This window comes from Chelmon rostratus, chromosome 17 (genome assembly GCF_017976325.1).
Source record: "Chelmon rostratus isolate fCheRos1 chromosome 17, fCheRos1.pri, whole genome shotgun sequence".
NCBI classification, from domain to species: domain Eukaryota; kingdom Metazoa; phylum Chordata; class Actinopteri; order Chaetodontiformes; family Chaetodontidae; genus Chelmon; species Chelmon rostratus.
Window position 1 is genome coordinate 6,087,326 of NC_055674.1, and position 20,140 is coordinate 6,107,465.

Here is a 20,140-nt window from a genome sequence, read left to right on the forward strand (position 1 = left end):
TTATTCAGTCAGCTTTTATTTATAGGCAAAAAAGGCCTTAAACACTACAGAAAAAGGCAAGAGTTATATGTTGCAGCAGTGCAACTGATCATTTTTCAAAATGAAAATGTCTCAATATAAGCAATACATGACCCAACTCACGCTTACAGCAGGCTGGTTCCATTTATTAATAAGCAGTAGCCCAAAACAAGGCAAAATATACATGGTGGCAAAAACACACTTTTTTTTTAAAAATGGGACCAATATCTTACAAGTGTTTCGATGTTTGATGAGACAATAAGGATAGCTCTGTCAAAAATTTATAAAAAAAGATACTGTGAAAGGTCTATGTGATTTCACAAGCCTGTAATTCATGCGCCTCCATGAAATTTCCACTTGATGCTAAAATAAAAATGTCAGTGTTGATTCGTATGGTATGCACATACTTACTCTTTACAATCTCGCACACGAGCATGCGCACGCACACCCTCAGACACACAGACACGGACACACATCCTTTATTTTCTATCCTTCACCCTGTTCTCTGCTCTGCTCAGTGCTCAAAGGGAGCACTCTCCTTAATTGCATTCCCCAGCCCATTGATTATTTTAATGGTGCTCTATGCTACACAGTGGGCTTCTGCATGCCTACACCACATCAAAATCACACAGTCTTTCAGGAGGAAAATGTAAGAAGATCTTTGTGTGCTCGTCTTACCAAAGTGGCAGTGATAGAAAATGCCAGTTTACATCAGGCTTAGCTAATTACAATTCAACTGTTTTGGCTTCCTCTAATCCTGCACGATTGTCTTCTCTAACTAACATGGATTTATTTCTGAATTAAGGTCAGACAGCTTCAGTGTGAACATTTCCACCTGGTTTCTGCAAAACGTTCTTGGACTGCATCACGCTGTTCTGGTGTTCTGACATTTAATAAAGTGCCATGCCATTTCTAAAACTTCTCACTACCACAATTTGGGATGGTATTTGCATCGTGTTACGTAGTCAGTCATTAAACTGTCTTCTTGCTCTTTAGACCATCATTTTTCTGCCTGCAATTACCTTGGGAAAATTTAATAGGGATGTGGAAATGTACTGTGATGAGCTGTGACCATGGTGACACAGTCGTTTTTCTTCTCCTCTATGTGGAAGTCGGTGAGCACAACATGTCCAGTTGCACTAAAATAGCATGAACATACATCAAAATATTGTATTGCAGTGAAAGGTGATCGGACCGTGTTTTCAAGTGTGCATTGCAGATAAACCCGGTTTAATACAAAGGTTTCATCCTGAATTTCACTAACATCAACTTTAAGTATTTTACTATCTTAAATTTTAAATGAGTGATCAATTAGAACCAAGAATAGAGAAGAGAGAAATTAGAGATATCTCCCCACATAATTTATTAACCTCAGTGGGGGACTACTGATTCTTCTAAGGCTTCATAATCCTTTATTGCTATTTTTTTAATGAAAGCACAGAAATGTCCATGCAGGATCCTGACTTGCGTTTCAAGGAGGTAAAACACCTGGTCTTGATTATTAAATTATTCTCTCAAGTTAGTTGAATTTCTCAGTGTTTAAATGTCCAAGATATAATGTAGCAGACATCACACTCTATTTCTATTCATTTACATCTGTCATTTAAATTGAGAAACATTATATTGTAGCATTAAGCACAAAGCCTGAGTGACTTGCTGTAAACAAGCTTTGTGCCCTCATGCTTTTTGCACATCAGGGGTAATGTTTCTGTAAACTTTTAAGACAAGGAAAACCTCTACTCCTGCCTCCTCTGTCTTCATCTCTTCTGTAGACCAAAATCTTTGCCCACATTTGTTTTGCACATGACATCACCAAAACCAGCCATTAAAACAGAAATCCTGCCAACAACTTCCTGTTACCTTACCTTGTGCATATCATACATGGCAAATATTATATTACACATTACATCTCAACGGCAAAGACTATTTATACCTTTCTTCCTTATAGCTTTATATGTCAATTTACCAAACCAACAATAAACAATGATAGAATAAACATACAAGTGTAAGATTACCAGCCCAGCCTGCAGCATGTTTCATAAGCTAGCTTTGTTTTTGTTTGTATGCCAAAGAGGAGCAAATATGAAAGTCATCCCTGTTGGGTACAATAAAAAGAGAACAGAAAACAAATGCGATGTCATAGATTGTGATCATGTCTTGAGAGTCCCTACGACTAATGTTGTGTCCTTGTGATTAGACTCATTATTCTTTAAGAATCGGTTCCCGTCTTCTTCCTTTTATCTCTGCCTTCACAGCCCTGCACAGCTGGGAGGCTCTATTCACTTTGGGCCTTCTTTAAGTGGCCTGGCTCCACCCTGACCAGCTGAGAGTCCTCAGTCACCTCCAGAAGAGCCTCCATCTCCGGGCTGTCTACACTCACCAGCTCCTCTTCCTCCACCTCCACGTTGACACCCAGCCCGTTCTCCTCTCCTCCTGGCTGGCCCTCGGCCTCGGTCACCTCCACCATCTCTGTGTTCTGCAGCACCTCCTCCTCCCCTTCTCGGATCTTCTTGACGTGGAAGGTGAAGGGGGGCACGCGGTACACAGTGGTCTTGGAGCGAGCGTACACCGTGTGGTCAGGGGTAAGGGACTTCTTCACCTTGTCTTTGGAGCTCTTCATCTTCACCCTGCGCTCCTGGCTGGGGGTCATACGGGTCCCGAGCTTGCCTATCTTCTTCTCCAGGCTGTGCTTGGTTTTCTCCAGGTTGTCACGTGTTCTCTGTCTTGTCTTCTCCAGGTTCTCGCGGGTTCTCTGCTTGGTTTTCTCCAAGTTCTCCTTGGTCTTTAGCTTGGTCTTCTCCATTTTCTCCTTGGAGAAGGCTTTCTTTATGTTATCCACTTGCTGCTTGGTGGAGCGCTGGAGGCGTTTGGTGCGAGACTCCTCGATAATCTCCTCAATCTCCACCTCCTCATCTGAATTGATGTTGTCTGGGAGTCCCTCTCGTCCCTCCTCAGGAATCTGCTCAAGGCCCTCCACGGCTTTTCCTTCAACGACTGTCTCTGCAGGCTTGGCTTTGGATGGCTTTACTTGGTCCTGAGAGAGCAAAATAGGAAGAAAAAGAAAAACAGAAGAGTATTAAGCCACGGCAGCATTACATTAAAGGAACATAATGTGTGAACATTTCCAATTTGAAATTTACTACAATATTAGCAGAAATGGTGCTTAACTGATTGTACAGTATGGTTACTGTAAATCACTGACTTTCATTGAATGCATGTGAAAATTACCAGCCTGAGAGAGCGAAGTTAATGGCCTTTGGGGGAGAAATTTAATTGAAAATATGAGCATGAACACTTAACAGACTGATGTGTCTTCCGAACATTCAGTGCACACGTTTCACCGCTTGTAGCCAGTGAGTGCCATCTAGTGGTGTCAGTCACATGCCAACAAGCCTGCAGGGCTACACCCAGTTATTTAACACCTCTTAGAAATAGTCTCAGAAATATAAGGAGATGGAGTCGCATGTATTGTTTACCAAATGATAAAACTATTGGGTGTATAGCCTCTATTATCTCAACCTCCACAGTCATACTGAAACTGAAGCCAACAGGCTGGTAAATCTAACCACAGGTTTATTTCCTGCCATTTTTCTCTGTAAAAACTTTAACTCACACACTTTCACTATTGTGACTAAAAGGTCTAATTTTCAATAAAAATCTAACAATAAACAAAAAGGAGCTTGAGGTGATCTTAAAGATATAAATCTTTGGAAAATTTATAGATGAGCATTATCTACAAATGGTAAAGGTTGTAGAACTTATAATACTGCTTTCACTTCGCTGGAAAGACTTGGTGGTTAGTGCAGTTTTAAGTCAGCCATATAACAAAAAGCACAGCAGTGCAGCAATTCACATGTGGTCAAAAATATAAAGCCATACTATCTGTTCCACAGAAAAGCTGCCTTACTATAAAACCAATTGTCCAGGTTTACACTTACACTTCCTCTGAAGTCTTTTATGTTGCCACTTTGGAAAAAAAGGTCTGCGATTCAGACAATGCAGAGGTACTAGAAGGTTTTCCATCTACTCCATGAAGAAGAGGCATGTCTGTGCTTCATAACATCACTTGTTCAAACAACAAACTATGCTGCTGTAATGCTGACAGCTGCCAATCACTCAGTGCTGCAGCAACCGTGTTTCCATATTGTTTGGCAGGACACTGTCAGTGTGGTACAAGATATCCATGCAGGGAGCAGCCGCACTATGCCAAGAATGTTATCCACATAACAGCATGTCTGTGACCCCTTGAGGGATTAGAGATGCTGCATCTCAGTGCTTCTCTTTACGTTTAATCCTCGGCACCATCATCATCTTCACTGAATTCGCTACAGATGCCGCTGCCTTCATACTGATTATTTTCAAAATGTTATTATCATCAGGGTGGAAATGCTTCCAAAACAGCAATCAGACTTTCATGCACTAAAATCTTCAATGTCCAGCAGATCCTTTCATGTCAAATAATATAAAAATATCACAAAATTAAACAAAATGAAAGCATCCTTTGACTGATATCCCTGTCTTCGTCATATTTTAGCAGGTTGTCTCAGAATGAGATCACAGTGCAGATAATTTTATATATTAGCAGATATGAATAGAAGGTTTACAATCTGAATTTCATCCTAAAGCTAAAAGCAAATTTGGTTTGAAGGGTCCTTGCTAAATTTGAGAACAGTAAAATGTCGTAGTAGAGCGATAAGGCCAAGAAATGTGGTTACTGTCAGCCTGTTGCCACAGGCAGACTGAATCTCCCCCAGAAGCAGTTGAAACTAACAGCAGATATCCGTTTGTCTTCTCCACCAATACTTCAACACCCACTCATTGGGAATATCATCAGAAACAGTTTAATGAGGCAGCAACAATCTGTCAAATTAATCACCACGGCAACAGATTGCGGATTGGCAATAATTATGCATCCAAACTCATCCAACCTCGTCAAACACGAGGAGGTAGCAGGACAGTTGAATCTAATCATATTTGTATTCAATGTAGCTTCATGAGCTAACTTTTTAACCTTGGTTTGTCGCTGTCAATATCCACGTTTTCAAGTAGGATAACTGTTTAAAAACTGATGTGGGAACAACTTGTGAATGTGGGTTTTTTAGTGTTTTGTCATTAGTAACTTGCCGCATTCACAGCAAAGTCAGATTTCAATACTGATATCAAACTTCTGAAAGATAAAAAACACCTGTCAGATCACGTGATCGGCACATTTCCCTGGGCAGTTCAAATATTGCCATATGATCCATCGTAAAATGGACACTTGCCTCCTTATCTGGTGTGTACGGTGTGGGCCTGGCCAACCCGCTCTGTATGGGTTTATTTTGGGCTGGCCTTTCCCTCTCTCTGGATTCCATCTACCGTTCTTTGGCTACCAGCCACTGCAGCGTTCAGTCCTACCGACACCCCCCACCTTTCCAAACACACAACACCCTCCACTCCACAGCAACAGATAAACACAGCGCTCCGTCACCATGGCAGCCACCTGCTAATGTTGTCTCTGGCGGGTGGTGAAATTTAGCTGGATAAACAGCTGACATCTCTACAACAATATACCGACATGAGGTTCTCAGTTGTGAGTGCATTACAATTAAACTAAAATAAATACTGCACCATCTTTGCAGACATAGAAGCAGAGATATTTTTAAATGCATGAGCACAGAACGCTACCACAACATGTTTCCATAGATTCTTAGAGTCAGAATGATGCAACATGATGGACAAAACTGAATAGGACAAATATGCAAAGTGCTGAAAAGTGACCATAATTTTCACGTGAACTTAATAAAGATAAACCCCAGCAAAAAGTGCTTGCAGCTGAGTTTGGCTGGTGGGCTAAAACTGAAAGCCAGTGAGTTAATCTTACATCTAAAAAAATGTGTATAACACACACATACAAATGCTGACACATGCGCACCCACCCTCAAACACAGAAATGCAGCTACAGTTTTTTCCATGAAAAAAAAGCAGCCTGAACAGGAAGCTTCTGCAGCCAAGGGAAAAACAGCAGCGCACGGCATCCTGGGAACATATGAGGTCATACAAAAGCAGGGAAATTACAGCATGGCCCAGGACCATGTCAGCTCCATACCCCTGTAAAGGTAAGTTCTGCTTAATTAAGACCATCACCGCCCAAATTACTAATATGTTTTTTTTTGGGAACAGCAAAACAAACCTTAAAACTGAAGGAAAACAAAGCAGGATTTCCATACAGTATTCTTGGTTTTAAAATGATTTTAAAGGTCTTGTTTGGTGGATGGGCTTTATGGTTCCACCTGATGTTGGTCATATTTTTACATTACGTCAGGTTATATCATATAAGTTGTATTACTATTGCACATAACATGACGATAGAGAGTACAGCCTGACTGATATTAGATGTGTGAGGCAGACACTGATATCAATAATTACGTGTGACTGAGGAGCTTGAGGAAGAAGATGGTTGGTTACACTTCTCTCTCCTCCCACTTACCAGCAATGGAAAAGTCGGCCCTCTATGTGTGTGTCTGTTTGTGTGTGTGTGTGTTTACTGACAGGTGCCAGGGGAATGGTGACTGAGTGCATGTCTGCTCTCTCCTATGAGAAGGAGCTCTGTTGCTCATGTTTTTTTTCCTCCAAGGGTGGCGTGAATCATACCTCATGGAAAAGATGGCTAGGAAGAGAGGGAACTCTCTCTCTCTGAGTGTGTGTGTTTGATTTGCTCACACAAGTCAACAACTGTCTGAGCAGCACCTCAGAGGGAGGAACAACACAGGAGATGCAATTAAAAAGCCCCAGCAGACTGAAGACAAAGATTATGGTAAACAGCCCCAACCTATCGAGAACCTATTTTCTCAACCTACAGTGAAAACATAAATTTAAGGCGTTTGCGTAACAACAGAAATGCTTTTTCTTTGTCTGACACTGTATTATCAGAGGCAAAATGTTCTCTGTCTGACTCATACAAGGATAATCGAATCACTGACTTGTTACCATGGACAACAGAGCAAATGGTGCTCTCAATCAGACACCACAGCAGCTGTGACTAAAGCCACTACCTTTCTCCATCCCCTTCTTTGTCTGCTCTGTCTGCTGTTACAAGACGTTCACTCATCCACCTGGTCCAATATTCAAGATTAGTTATTTAAATATGTTGTCACCTGCAATGATGCCATGATGCTTCTAAAAAAAAGAAGTGGTTTTTGATTGTTTTATGCTATCAAAACTCACCATGTTGTCTGCTTGGTGCAAGGTGGCTGTGCTTTGTGTTGTCTTTGTACATGTAGTATATGTATTTATGACAGTAATGATCATATTAGCAACATGACGCCCAGCATATCCAAATAGGGAAAATACTGCATTCTGATTACATAAATGACTTGAATTTAGAGTATATACAATATTTTTAAAAATATTTTCTGTTCATCAATACCTGAAGGCATTGATGATCCCGACCCACCGACATGCATGCAGACATTTAGCAACACACTGGCTCGTAGATAAACACTCACACAGACAGACACGCAGTATTCCTTTTAAGGCAGCGTGATGAAAGGCCTCTCCGGTGAGTCACAGGAGCAGCTGTCTGATCCTGTCCAGTCCCTGCAGCTGTGCACTTCGCTTTCACAATGAGTGATATCACGACCCCTGTGCACCTCCAGGATGGGAGAAGGTCAAACGAGAAACTGACATGAAACGGAGGCGGAGATTCGCATGTAAGCGTCCTGCAGAGGCTTGAATCGTGATGCTTTGATCCCTGAAGAGCACTTGGAGGCTAAAACAAGGACGCTAATGTGCTCTGGTCATTAATATTGATGCACGCCACACTCTCCTAAATAAGGCTCAAACAATTCACAGATGACTGGTCCAGTCGTCCACCACCTCAAGCATTTAAAGGTGACTCTTATGACTGAGGGCACAAGGCAAGTTCTGTTTCATGAAGCTCTCTTATCCCCTTCAGAACAACCTACATGGAAAGTGTCATGTTAACTGTCCTGTGGGACATGGAAACACTAACAACCAATCACGCCCTATGGACAGATTCATTCAAAGAAAGGGGCTCTATGTACCACATAGCCGACATGGCGATGTCATGCTACAGTGCACGCTACAGGAAGGGAGTTCCTTGGTTTTTCTGTGATGGTCATTTGTGATTTCACACACAAGGACCTGAAGGGGAAGCCCTTTTCCACATCTCAGCTTTCCCACATCCATAACTCTGAAACCACTGGAATCCCAGAGTCTCATGCAAAGATAGAAAATGTACTTTTCCATTTACGTCTGTGTGTGAGTTGCCAGCCACAGTGCTGGAATGTATTACATAACTATCCCCTTTTCTCTAATGGTGGCATCCATATTTACACTGAAGGAGTCCTGTACACTCAAGCTGGAAGGCACAAACACTAATTTGCACGTACTGCTGCAGAGAGCATGAAGATTTTTATAAAACTGAAAAAGTTTTGAAATCATCATATTATCTTTATTCTGTTCTGTACATTTCTGTGGATCAAGTGAGGGCATGAATAAGCTGCCAACATGAATACATGCGCTGGGCCCAACATTAGGAAACTATAAGAACTGAATTACATTGGACCAATATAATTATTAATGAGAAAAATTTCCTGCCAAATAACTCCTGGGGGTACAAGAAGGAAGGCAACCAGCCAATCACCCACGCTGCCGCACTTTGTTCTGAATTGAGCTATTGTTGGTGAGATACTGACTAATGTGACTGGGACATTATAAATGGAAAATCTGACCGTGGGGCTTTTACTCCATCTTTGCATTTATTTCTAATCTAGCATGAGCCACTCAGCTGTCTTTGTATTAACTCGCACTAAGAAAAGCCCTTGTTATTTTAAATAATCTCTTGTAGAAGTAACCAAATATTGTATTTACCCAAAATTACGAACAATACTGTGTGTTTCAAAGCTTTGGATGAATTGTCTGTTTTCCTGACAAACTACGTGTTATATTTTATTAACAAAATTGAGTATGTGTGTGAGAAACTAAGAAAACAGAGATAAAATAAGGATAAAACTTAAACTAAACGTGTCACCTTCAAAGTCTGCCTCTTACACTGATAGCATAATTTAGGTACGATTTCTATTATTTATAGATAAATCATCCTAAACATCCATGAGCATGCGAAGTCTAATCCCGAGGGTACCAACAGCCACCACGTGTCCTGGCACGCTCTCAGTGACAGCCTATAACTCACACGGCAGTGACATGAACAGCGAGGTCTCGCAGCAGCGGGAAATATACCACCGGGGTAACCTGACTGTTGCGCTTCAGACTGGAGGTTTGCACATACCAGACATTCACATGCAACCTCTGAAGTTACAGCGATAACAGTCGCTCATGTTAACAGCGAATGTTTGGATGATGCTTTGACAGCAACTTTTTGTGTCACTACAATGAAGGCATGCTTTAAAAGGGCATTTTAATGGTCACTATTTGCAGGTCCTTTCAGTTTTATCTGCAAACATTTGAGATATCCGCCACCAGTATTTATCGTGCCTGTCCAGAAGGAATGTCCACAGACTGTGCTGTGAACAGTTTTCTTTGGGAAAATTAAAAAAAAAAAAAATCATAGGTGACTTTTATTACACCTTTAGATATAAAGCAGTATAGAAAGTGGAGTATGAACCCAACAACAAAGGCTACATAGTCATAGTCATAGTCAACGCATTTATCTGGAAATAAGCCCACACAAACACGTATGTAACGTCATTAATCAATCAGTTGGTGCTGCGGACGGCTAAATTCAGACCCACGCAATGAAACAGGACACCACATCATTCCACTGCATTACTGCTGGTGTATTTATAATCAAAAGCGACATAGCTGTTTCCTTTAATACACCATCTCAGATAATTTGGCCAACTTTTTATTTTGGCCGCGGCCTCGTAGATGAAGTGCGTGCCTACAAATCTTGGAATACACAGCATGGAGGGCATCGGCAGCTTCCACCCAGTTGTGATGTGGCGATGTGCTGTGAGGACACATTTCTGTTAGCCGGCCAAGACGCTAGATGACAACTACAACCGTTCAGGGGCGACCTGATCTTTCTCCCAGCTGGTAAATCCTGTCTGCTACTGTGGGACGGCAATGTTGGGTGAGATAAGAAGGCAGCTGGGACGTGAGATCAGGCATCAGGACACGTAAAATGTAGTTATTTTAATAAGAGCAACTCGAGAGTGTTCTTTTGGACCGAGAGAAAGACAACTGGGCTGTATTACACTGTAAGATACAGCATGCAGCACACACTAGCGCATACTCACAGGAATCGACTGAGAACTCACAGAATAAGCTGATGTGCAACAAAAACTAATGCATTCGTGTCCCTAAGTTGCTTAACAACTGAACTATTTCCTCTAACGCAAAACATATGAAAGTGCAAAACACACAGCATGTAAATCACACATTAAATGAAACATCGTAAGTACTGTGGGAGGCTTAATTTGTAACGAGCATATAGCATTATACAACCCAGAAGCAGGCAACCGCATTAGACGGACAGATCTAATAACAGATGATAGCAATAATAATGAAGAGACATGTGCAGTGTGTGTCCACGTGTTGGAATAGCAGGGTTCCTATTTTTGCGACACAAACTGCGTGACAGGAGCACAGGAACGGCTACAGTAACACCATCAGCAAATCCACCTCCTGTATCTGAGACATACACACACCAGAGTGTTGTACACTCGATCTGAAAATGCAGAGCAGAGAGCAAATGGACTGTCTGTGAGTGTATAGAATTACAGAGTGAGTCCAGTTGTGCCACACCAACCCTTGGTCCTCAGTGAGTCTTCACGAAGTGTTCAAAGTGTCTGAGCTCCTCGTAATTTTTCATTCTTTGATACGACAGGGCCAGCTTGAAAATTCATTGTTGCTTTACACAAGCAAAGAAAAGAAAAATGAGATGAACAACAGCAGAGGACAATGGTTTTCAAATCAAACATAAAACGATTGCTCTTGCTTTGAATTGGGCTCACTTGTTACTTGTGGTGTACAAGATGTGTGTGTGTGTGTGTGTGCTACAGAAAGAATGAGAGAGTATCAGTGTTACAAGATCCAGATTTGGTCAAACATGCCAAGAGAAACATAGTTCTGGCTCCAAGATGTCGTTGGTCGCTGCCAAAACAAAGAACGGGGGAGGGGGGAGACAAGCAGGCTTTAAGTGAATATTTCAACATTTTGGGAAACACACTTATTTGCCTTAATGCTGGGAGCTAATGAGAAGATCAATATCTCTCACAAATATGTGTGGAAAATATGTAGCTACTGCTAGCTTAGCTTAATACATACTGGGATGTAGGGAAAAGGCTAGCCTCGCTCTGTCCAAAGGCAATAAATCTGACAAGAGGCGTTCTGAAACTATAATCAACAAACTATATCTTGGCCATTAAATCTCTGCAAAAAACGTAAACATTCAAAACAACAATTTGCAGCTTTACTTGGGGTCATCTTCCAGGCAATTTCTTGGTTGCCTAGCAACACTCGACTCCAGGAAGTGACTACGCCCCAGCCAAGAAACAGTCCAGCCACGAGTCATTCGTACGCTTTTGTTTCAGTGTGGATTAAACAAACAAGACACAATTTGGCAATTAGAGATTTACGGGGTTCATTTAGAGGTGCTGGTGGGCAGACGTCGTTGCTTTTGTTTCCCCTGTTTCCAGTCTTTGTGCTAATATGCTAACAAGTTTATGTCTAGGTCCTCATATTTAGCGTACAGATGTAAGAATGATAATGATCATCTCATCTAACTCCCTGCAAGAAAGAGTATTTCCCAAGATGTTCCAGGCAAATCTCTTTAGGATTTAACTCATGCTGAGGCGACTGTGTCTCATTAGTATTTTCTCTCTTCTATCTTTACTTCCAAAATGTTTTATTCTTTTCATAATAGTGCATACTGCACATCTGATTTCTGTATATCTGATTTTTTTCCGTCTTCTCAGCAAGCAACCGACAAACATGTTCTACCGGACAGCTTCTTACACGCGGAGGCTCACACGCCACCAAGTCCTGGAACTCAGAGCAGGCTCGACATAGAAGCTGACATGCAGCAGTGAAATGTGGAGCCTGCCAGATATTTTTCCACCAACCCAGGAAAGAGGACCGCAGTGGGAGAAAGGGACAGAGAGGAGAGACTGGAACAGGACAGCATGGTGTGCAAGTGCTGTAGCAAATGTTGAATGAGCTGCGCCCTTGGTTCTGGATTAGATGACTGAGTGGGAGCAGAACTGGCTAAACTGATGGTGGGAGCGATAGAAACTGAGAAGACAGGAGGAGAACAAGTGGGCAGGAGAGGCAGAGAGATGCCAGCGGGATGAATCATAACACTAACTTGGCGCTGGCGGTTATGTGCCTTTTGGTCGAGTTGGTTGCTCTTGGTAGGGGTTGGCTAAGTGCTTCATAACTACCCTCTCTGTAATGAGGCTGAGATCTGATTTAAAGATTGAGTCAGCTGAAGTGGCCAAAAGCCGTGGCTAGATCCCTGTGTCTGGACTAAGTGGAACTGAATTATTACATGGTCCGGGCTGGGTTCAAAGCTATTAAAGACAAGAGGGCTGGGGCTGGTGGCGAGGCTTGTTGGCTGCAGTCTGAGCTCTGTGAGGCTGGCGTGGAATAAGTCGACTGTAACTGAGAAGTCTTACATCTCCCTGATAGAGTCGACCACATGGCTATCACTGCCCTTGAGCTGCAGCCAAACACACCCAGATTCCACACACACAGCGGTACTGTCTGACGGACATACGCTCTCACATTGCATCAACTGGATTAATCCACTTAATTAAATAGATAATGAACATTATGAAATACCCCTGGTGATCCCCCAGTTCTGATTGGGTGAGTCACTGTTTCAGTATCTAATTAAAGCACACTTATAAAACAAAGGTGAATGTGCACTCACACTAGCACAGCACTTATTTCAGAAGGAAACCATTTGTTTCAAAGTAGGTAAATCCACAGATGGATTCAAAGGGAGCCTCTGTGCTGAATCTGTGGTTGTGGAGTTAGAAAGACGTGATGTTACCAGACCTCTGCAGCCCACTCCTCATTAGCTGCTGCTAGCGTAACACACCTGAATCTCAGAAAGAAATATCAGTGGTTGAGTTGCATTGTGGGTAATGTTGGAGCCAGGTTTTGATAAAGACAAACCATGTGTGTGGAATTATAAAAGACATATTTGGTATCCAGATATCCGGTTTAACTGATCACTGAAGGTTTCTTCCAGAGAATAACTGCTTCATCTCTGATCAGCTGCTTCGCTTTAGTGATGCTAACAGAACCACTTCAAATGAGAGCTAAAGCAAAACAGTCAAAGAAAAAAGTTCCCTCTGTCATTATGACTTTTTCTTTGCAGGGAAAGAATCAGCAGGAAACCTGGTTCATCTGATCTACTGGAGGGTTTTGACAGATCTGTCGTCAGCTGTGATATCTATAGAGAGTGAACTGGGACTACTGTCAGGACACCCTCTTCCATACAAGTCTCCTCCTGCTGCCTGGGCAGACTAAGCAACCTGTGGAGGGCTGAGCTGAGACGGAGCCCTCTGAGGCTTTTAACCAGCAACAGCTAGCTTAGCTTTTAGCTCGCTGACGGTCAAGACTTGCTAGACATCGGCGCAGATGTGCCTGGTTTCCTCTGAGGATGAGCAGGAGGCCCAACTTTTGGGACAGGGCACCAGCACTACGGCCGCTGACCAGGAAGATGATATTATAGTTATTTTTCAAGAAAAAAATCATGCATAACACCTTGTAGTTGTTCAAAAAGACAAGTAAAACTTTCTTGTTGAAACATAAAGGCCTCTAAAGGGACATCTACAACATTAGCAATCATAATATTATAACCACCATGAGGCTTCAGTGAGAAAGCTACAATAATGTTTATAAACCAATTCATGAGTGTATTTCCTGACAGCTATTAGAAAACACTACAACAGGAAATTAGACCTGCAAGGCTGGAATAAAATATTCATATTGACAATATGAGACTAATGGGAAATAAGGAAATAAACTTGGACTCATTTAGAATGATTATGTTTCTCCCACAAAGACAACTGGTCTATAAAAGAGAGCAATATCAGATGCAATACAATCAGAGCTGAGAAACGCTGCTCCACTCAGCTGCTGCGAGGCCTCTTACAGTCAGGGTTTGTTATTCTAACGGCCCAGCCTCCCGACTCCAGAACGACATCGAATGAGGAAGGAAATTAGAGGAAAGCAAATGTACAACATTTGCCCCTCACGCCAATCTCAAGGTCTAAACTCCCACAATCTAAGTGCAACAGTTAAACTAAAATGAAGTACAATAATTATGTTTCTAATGCGGAACTTCTTCTCAGTGGTGTGTATCATATTTCTGTCTCATGAGAGACAACAGTAACTCGTTTTACTACTCGTTATTACTCAAATGCATATAGATAGACTGAGATCTATCTAGTAATCACTACATTAGTGATGTGTACTAACTGAGGCATCAATCATTTTAATTGAATAATACAATGTCTGTTATTCTGAAATAGGCCGTTCTGCATAATGAGTACCTTTCCTTTGGATACTTTACATTGATGGTTATACTTCTGCAGTTTTGCTAATGCAGCTGATATTTGTACCAGAGTATTTCTACACCGTGGTATTGCTACGACCTGCGCACTTCTTCCACCGCTGCTGATCATCGCCCCACCCTGCTGTTGCCGGGGGACCCTGCGTGCTACCATGGCTGCAGGTTTAATTATAAAGCATCACTGTCAAAGTCTTTTCGTGCTAGAAATTCTGCAGTACGTGTCTATTCTCAGAGTGCACGGAGAGAGAGAGAGCAGAGAAAAACACGGCACCGAAAGCCGAAGCTGCTATCAGCTTAACAAAGGACCTACACAGCAAGCGTGAGACAGGCTGGTCACCTGTCTTCCTCACATTTTAGCTTTGCTCGACATTGACACTGAGAAAGGAAATACCGGTGAGGAATGGCCACACACACACACACATTGTATTGTACTTGTGAGGACGCTGCACAAGCTCACATCAGTTCCACAGACGTTTACCGTAACTTCAACCATAACGTCCACATGCTTAACCCTAACCCTGATCTCATCCTTAACCTAATTCTAAACTTATCCCACCCTAACACATTAACACACAAACAGACAGTGGAAAGGGGTGAAACCTGACTGAGAGCCAGTGTTGATTTGCAACGCTGCCAATATCTGACCAGCCGATATGTCGCTCTGTTAAACCGGACACGGTGCAGCCATCCTCTGGCAATAAATAGACTGTGGGAGCCCAAAAAAAGCGTCTGCAACATAGAAGCTGCAGCTCCTACAACCGCCATGAAAACGTGTCAGAAGTGTGGACAGCGGTAAGAGCGTTACAGCTGAGACAACACCAGCAGCAAATGGTTGAGAATGATTTTTTCTTTATGCTGAAGCACAATCAAGTGATACCTAAGCTTTATAAAACAGTGCAAGTCCTTAAACCAGTTCCTCTCATGCAAACCGTCGTCCTTCGCTGACAACTGCACACACACATACAGTTAAAAGGGCTTGCAGTCGACCACGCAGTGTCACAAACAGCGGGAGGCACCTGCTTTACAGAGTAATTTATTAAGGCCGAGAGTCCATGATTGGATTTCTGCGAGATGCCAATAGTGTAACCCGCTCCCACCGCGGACATCCCAGGACGGGGTGTGAAAACGCTGGCCCACCGATACAGATCCTGAATTAAGACCCACTCACGAGTATCTTGCGACTCTCAGATTCAATGCTACTAATGTGTTTAAAGAAAATCCTCTCTCTTTTCCAGCCAGCTCACTGCAGAGGCGAAGATGTGATGTGCACAAGGTGACGGCCACTGACATTTTCTAGAGCTGCACTTTGATTTGTGGCCTACGGACAAATTCCAGGTCGAAGAGCACGAGACCTTTTTATGCACAAAATAAACTAAAGTTCAAGCGCTGCTGTGCATGGTGTAAGCTGTGAGTGCACCAGCCAGACATGACAGCATGCCCTGCTAAAAAAAAAACAAAAGTCTCAAATGCACCAAAGCAGTTAGACCGACCAGTCCTCTAATGGCACACGTTCATATTGTGTCTTTCATTTACTTATTTTACTTATTTTCTTTCTAAGATGTTCATGATCTCAGCTGCTTCTCTGAAGAAAAACTACCATAAGCAAAAAAAACTAAACTTGACCCTGCCACAGTACCTTCAGTCGTGTTCTCGAGTGCAGGTTTGTGCACCGTGAATGCATGAACGCAGTCCATGTGTCCACTTCTGAGAAACCTTAATAATAAAAACCACATCTTCATCTTACATGGCAGCAGCCTGCCAACGATCTGTCCTCTGAGCGCTGGGGCGTTGCTTCTGTCTCAAGTAGCCCTTCATGCCAGTGTTTATAGGCCTTATATTTGTATTTACACCCGCTGCTCTTTATATAGTTTCATTGGGTAGTCATGAAGTCCTGTGGAGTGGGAGAGGTCACTATCTGCCTTCATTTTTCCACAGAAGCTACTCGCTTTCCCTTCGCTGGTGAGAGGAGGAATCCACCTTTCACTGAGTGTGAATACAAATTACGCCACAACTTCTGCTTAGTGGCCTGCGGTGTTTGATTCTTCGTAAACATAATAGCCTCGTTTGACTTTTGGGAGAAAGTGATTCAGATGTTTATGTCATGGAAACCATGGAAACCATAGAGCTGACGCTTTGGCCCACATCCTTTATCCTATACAATTACTCCAGTTTCATTTTCACTAAAGCCACATTTTCCAGCAAACACTTTGAGTGCAGTACCCTTGAAACCCATACCTACATGTACCTAAACCCGAGACTTGTGTTTTCAGCGCAGACGCTCCTGTTTTATATAGGTGGGGCTGTCACCGGGGCTTCCAGGCTAACCCCTCCACTTTCCAGCCGTTTGGAAATAACAGACAAGGCTTGTTTGAGAAAAGGCTGCAGACAGAAGACAAAAACGCTGCTGAAGCAAACAGTTTGGGAAATCCTCCATCGGAGCGCAGATGATGAGACGACTCTGGTCGCTCCTCTCTGACCAATCAATGGACTGCAGTGTTTCTAAAAAATAAGCGTTCCAATGTGCAAAAAAACTGAACTGAACCAGGCTGTTTAGTGAAAACATGGCTCAACGGGGGTCACAGCCACAGTGGGACTCCACGGTCGCCATCCAAACCGCATACGTTCTGTTTTTACTTTCAGTACACAGCGCAGCTTCCCTTACAAAGTACACGCTGTTGCACATAGTGTGCATACGACTGGGACGTACTACTTCATCGTAATGCTGCACCTTGAACTTTGAACCTCCTGCTCAAACATCTGTTTAAGTCCGTAAAGCCAAATTTGAAGTAAAAAGAGAAAGTATGTGACAGAGGCTTTTTATGAACCCAGTACCTCAGTCGAATCTCCCGCTGTGCAGAGGATTGAGGGTCAGGGCAAAATGTGACCTGATGCATTAGGGGTATCTTTTGGTATTTTTGGTGGACTGCATTTGACATGCAATGTGTTGGGACATGCTAAATCTCTTCCTGGCTTACTGAACAGCCTGGCAGTGTGGGACTGGAACACAGCGTCTCTCTCGCTCTGTTGGGATGATGCTTATAGGTTACTCTGATGGCTTGACAGATTTTCAGGTGCGTTTCACACTCGCTCCCAGATTTCCTTTGTCATATGCGGAACGCAACACACCTCTCAACGTGTACTGTGAGTGTAACTTTAGCGAATTCATGTTTATAGCCACATCTAACGTATTGCCACCACAATATAATAAAATAGCACCAAAATAAAGAAAGAACAAGCTAATCCACACACTGCAGCCCTCAGTGTCCCCCCCACTTCACCTGGTAGATGAGGACTTTGAAGTTGCGCCTCTTGAGCAGCTCGTTCTCGTTGCTCTCCAGCTTCTTGATCTGGCCTGCCTGCTTCTCCAGGTTGCTGCGCACCGTCTTGACGTTGACGCTGACCTTGCGGACCTTCTCCAGCATCTTGTTGACGGTGTTGGCTGTGCCGATGTGGTTCTTGGACAACTTAGCCAGCTCCCCTTGGATGGTCGACACTGACTTCTCCATGGCCTCCTGCCGGGCCTCGAGCCCGTTCTGGGTCTGCTGGATCTGGTCCACCACCCCGATGATCTTGTCTAGCAGGGCCAGAACCATGACCCCGTTCATCTGCGCTTCACTCTTGCCTCCAGAGCCAGCGGCCAGCACCAGGTCCACCTCCTCAGCAGGGTCGTCGTCGTCTGCCGCCGGCTCGGTGGCAGCGCCCACCAGAGCTACTTCGTCGTCATCGTACGGCACTTCTAGGACTGCGTGCTCCTTCTTGACACCTGTATCCGCCATGGCTGTCCACTCCAAATACAAACCGCCCGCACACTCACTACAGATAAAAATACACTACTGAAACACAACCTGCAGGAGCCACGCTGCTCAAAAATCAGACCTTAATCCTTTCTCTTTTCTTTCAGACAACTTTCTCCACCACTTGTTTGCTTCTTCCTAGTCTACTTTACACTTAAACTTTCTCTTCACCCTCGGGCTCACGCACCTCGTCTCTCTCTCTGCCTCTGCTCTGGGATGCCAGCCAGCCAAGGGAAGTAGGGCCTCTCACAGCTGAGGCATGTGTGCCCTGACTCAAATGCCTCTGCTCCCTGTGAAACCACCCAGTCAAACTTTTTCCCTTCTTGCACCAGGCCCCCGCCCCCTGGCTCCCAATGCTGCCGGGGCTCCACCCCATTCGGCCCCCACGGGGCAGCATATCTCCAGACTCCACCTCTTATGGTGACATGTCACACCTATTCTCTACCAGGGAGGGGGTGAGGGTCACCAGAGGCGAGGTCCAGCGCCACGATAAACATCAGTTCACACCAGTGAAATGTGTCGATTTAAGTTCACAGGCTCTGAAGTCGTGGGTCTCATCTGGTAAGTTTGAGAAAAACAAGAGAAGAAGAAGAAGATTGTGAGCATATTCAAAATGAGTGAGTGTTTACAGCCTAGTGGTCATAAACAGGAATTGTCACATTACATTTAATTTGTCAAATGTAGGGATGGTACTAAGCATCATGAATGATTCTGAATTATTAGGTTTTTTTTATTTATTATTATTATTATTATTTTTTTTCAAATAATACCATTATTGATTTAAAAAATCTGTTTAATTCATTCAATTCATAAAGTATGAATGTTCTTCAACATGAAAGTAGTAGACAGACTAAACCTGACTCGGAGGAATTAGCTAGCCTAGCTTAGTGATCTTTTCGGCTAGTCGGCCAGAGACAGAGACAGACTCATCGAATAATTTAAATTCACAACTTGATGTTAATAACATTATACTGATATGTGCACTGTGTGCGACGCCAACAATATTAATCCCTTGACTATGTAGCCGTTAGCCAACGTTAATGCATCTCAAACAACTCTACAGCAAACACTAATGTTACCTTTGTGAAAACGTTATGTCCATTTCCATTTACTTTCTTTGTCACGGTTTGGTGCGGTGCCTTGAGGAAACTTTTCAAACACCGCTAGAAAGGAGCCTTCGAGGTCACTGGCAGTGACAGTGATAACCGTTAGCTCGACCACAGCCATGACAGCCGTAAGCTAGCCTGCTGCCTTTATGTAAGTTTATAAGTAACGAGTTTGAGTTGTTGCCCTCTAGTGGTCACAATCAATAATTACAATTCTTCAATAGCGTCAAGAAAGACATATTAGTATAGAATTACTTCCGGTTAAAGGTTCAAAATAAAACGTCAGTACACGAAATTAATTATAGATTCTCTTGCATTTTTATGTATTATATATTCATGTATATTTATGTACACCTGCCAGTTACTTGTTTCTGTACGTATCTAAGAGCAGACTGAGTATAAATGTAATTAAATATGCAGCAAAAATGCTCTGGCAAATTCTCTCACGTTTTTTTTTTGCTATTATTAATGAATGTGCACCGTATACTCTTTATATCTTTCATATAGTGTATATGAATGTTTTGAGATTTGTCGCTTTATTCAATTTTTGGGTTGCCTTTTTTTAAGATTTGACCATAGACAATAGCCCTCTAGGCTAACTTTCTCATTAACAGTTATTCTGTTCTTCAAAAAACACTGTCTCTTTAAAAAAAAAATAAAAATAAAATGAA

General features: G+C 42.8%; 1 protein-coding gene across 1 annotated transcript; it reads right to left on the bottom strand.

The window, feature by feature from the left end:
- Positions 1-8: 8 nt before the first annotated feature.
- On the bottom strand, positions 9-18,626 carry cavin1a (caveolae associated protein 1a). The gene is made up of 2 exons (XM_041957097.1): positions 17,848-18,626; positions 9-3,052 (listed from the first exon to the last, which is right to left on the bottom strand). The coding sequence occupies exons 1-2, from the start codon at positions 18,343-18,345 to the stop codon at positions 2,294-2,296; spliced, it is 1,257 nt and encodes a 418-aa protein (XP_041813031.1). The 5' UTR covers positions 18,346-18,626; the 3' UTR covers positions 9-2,293.
- Positions 18,627-20,140: the final 1,514 nt, after the last annotated feature.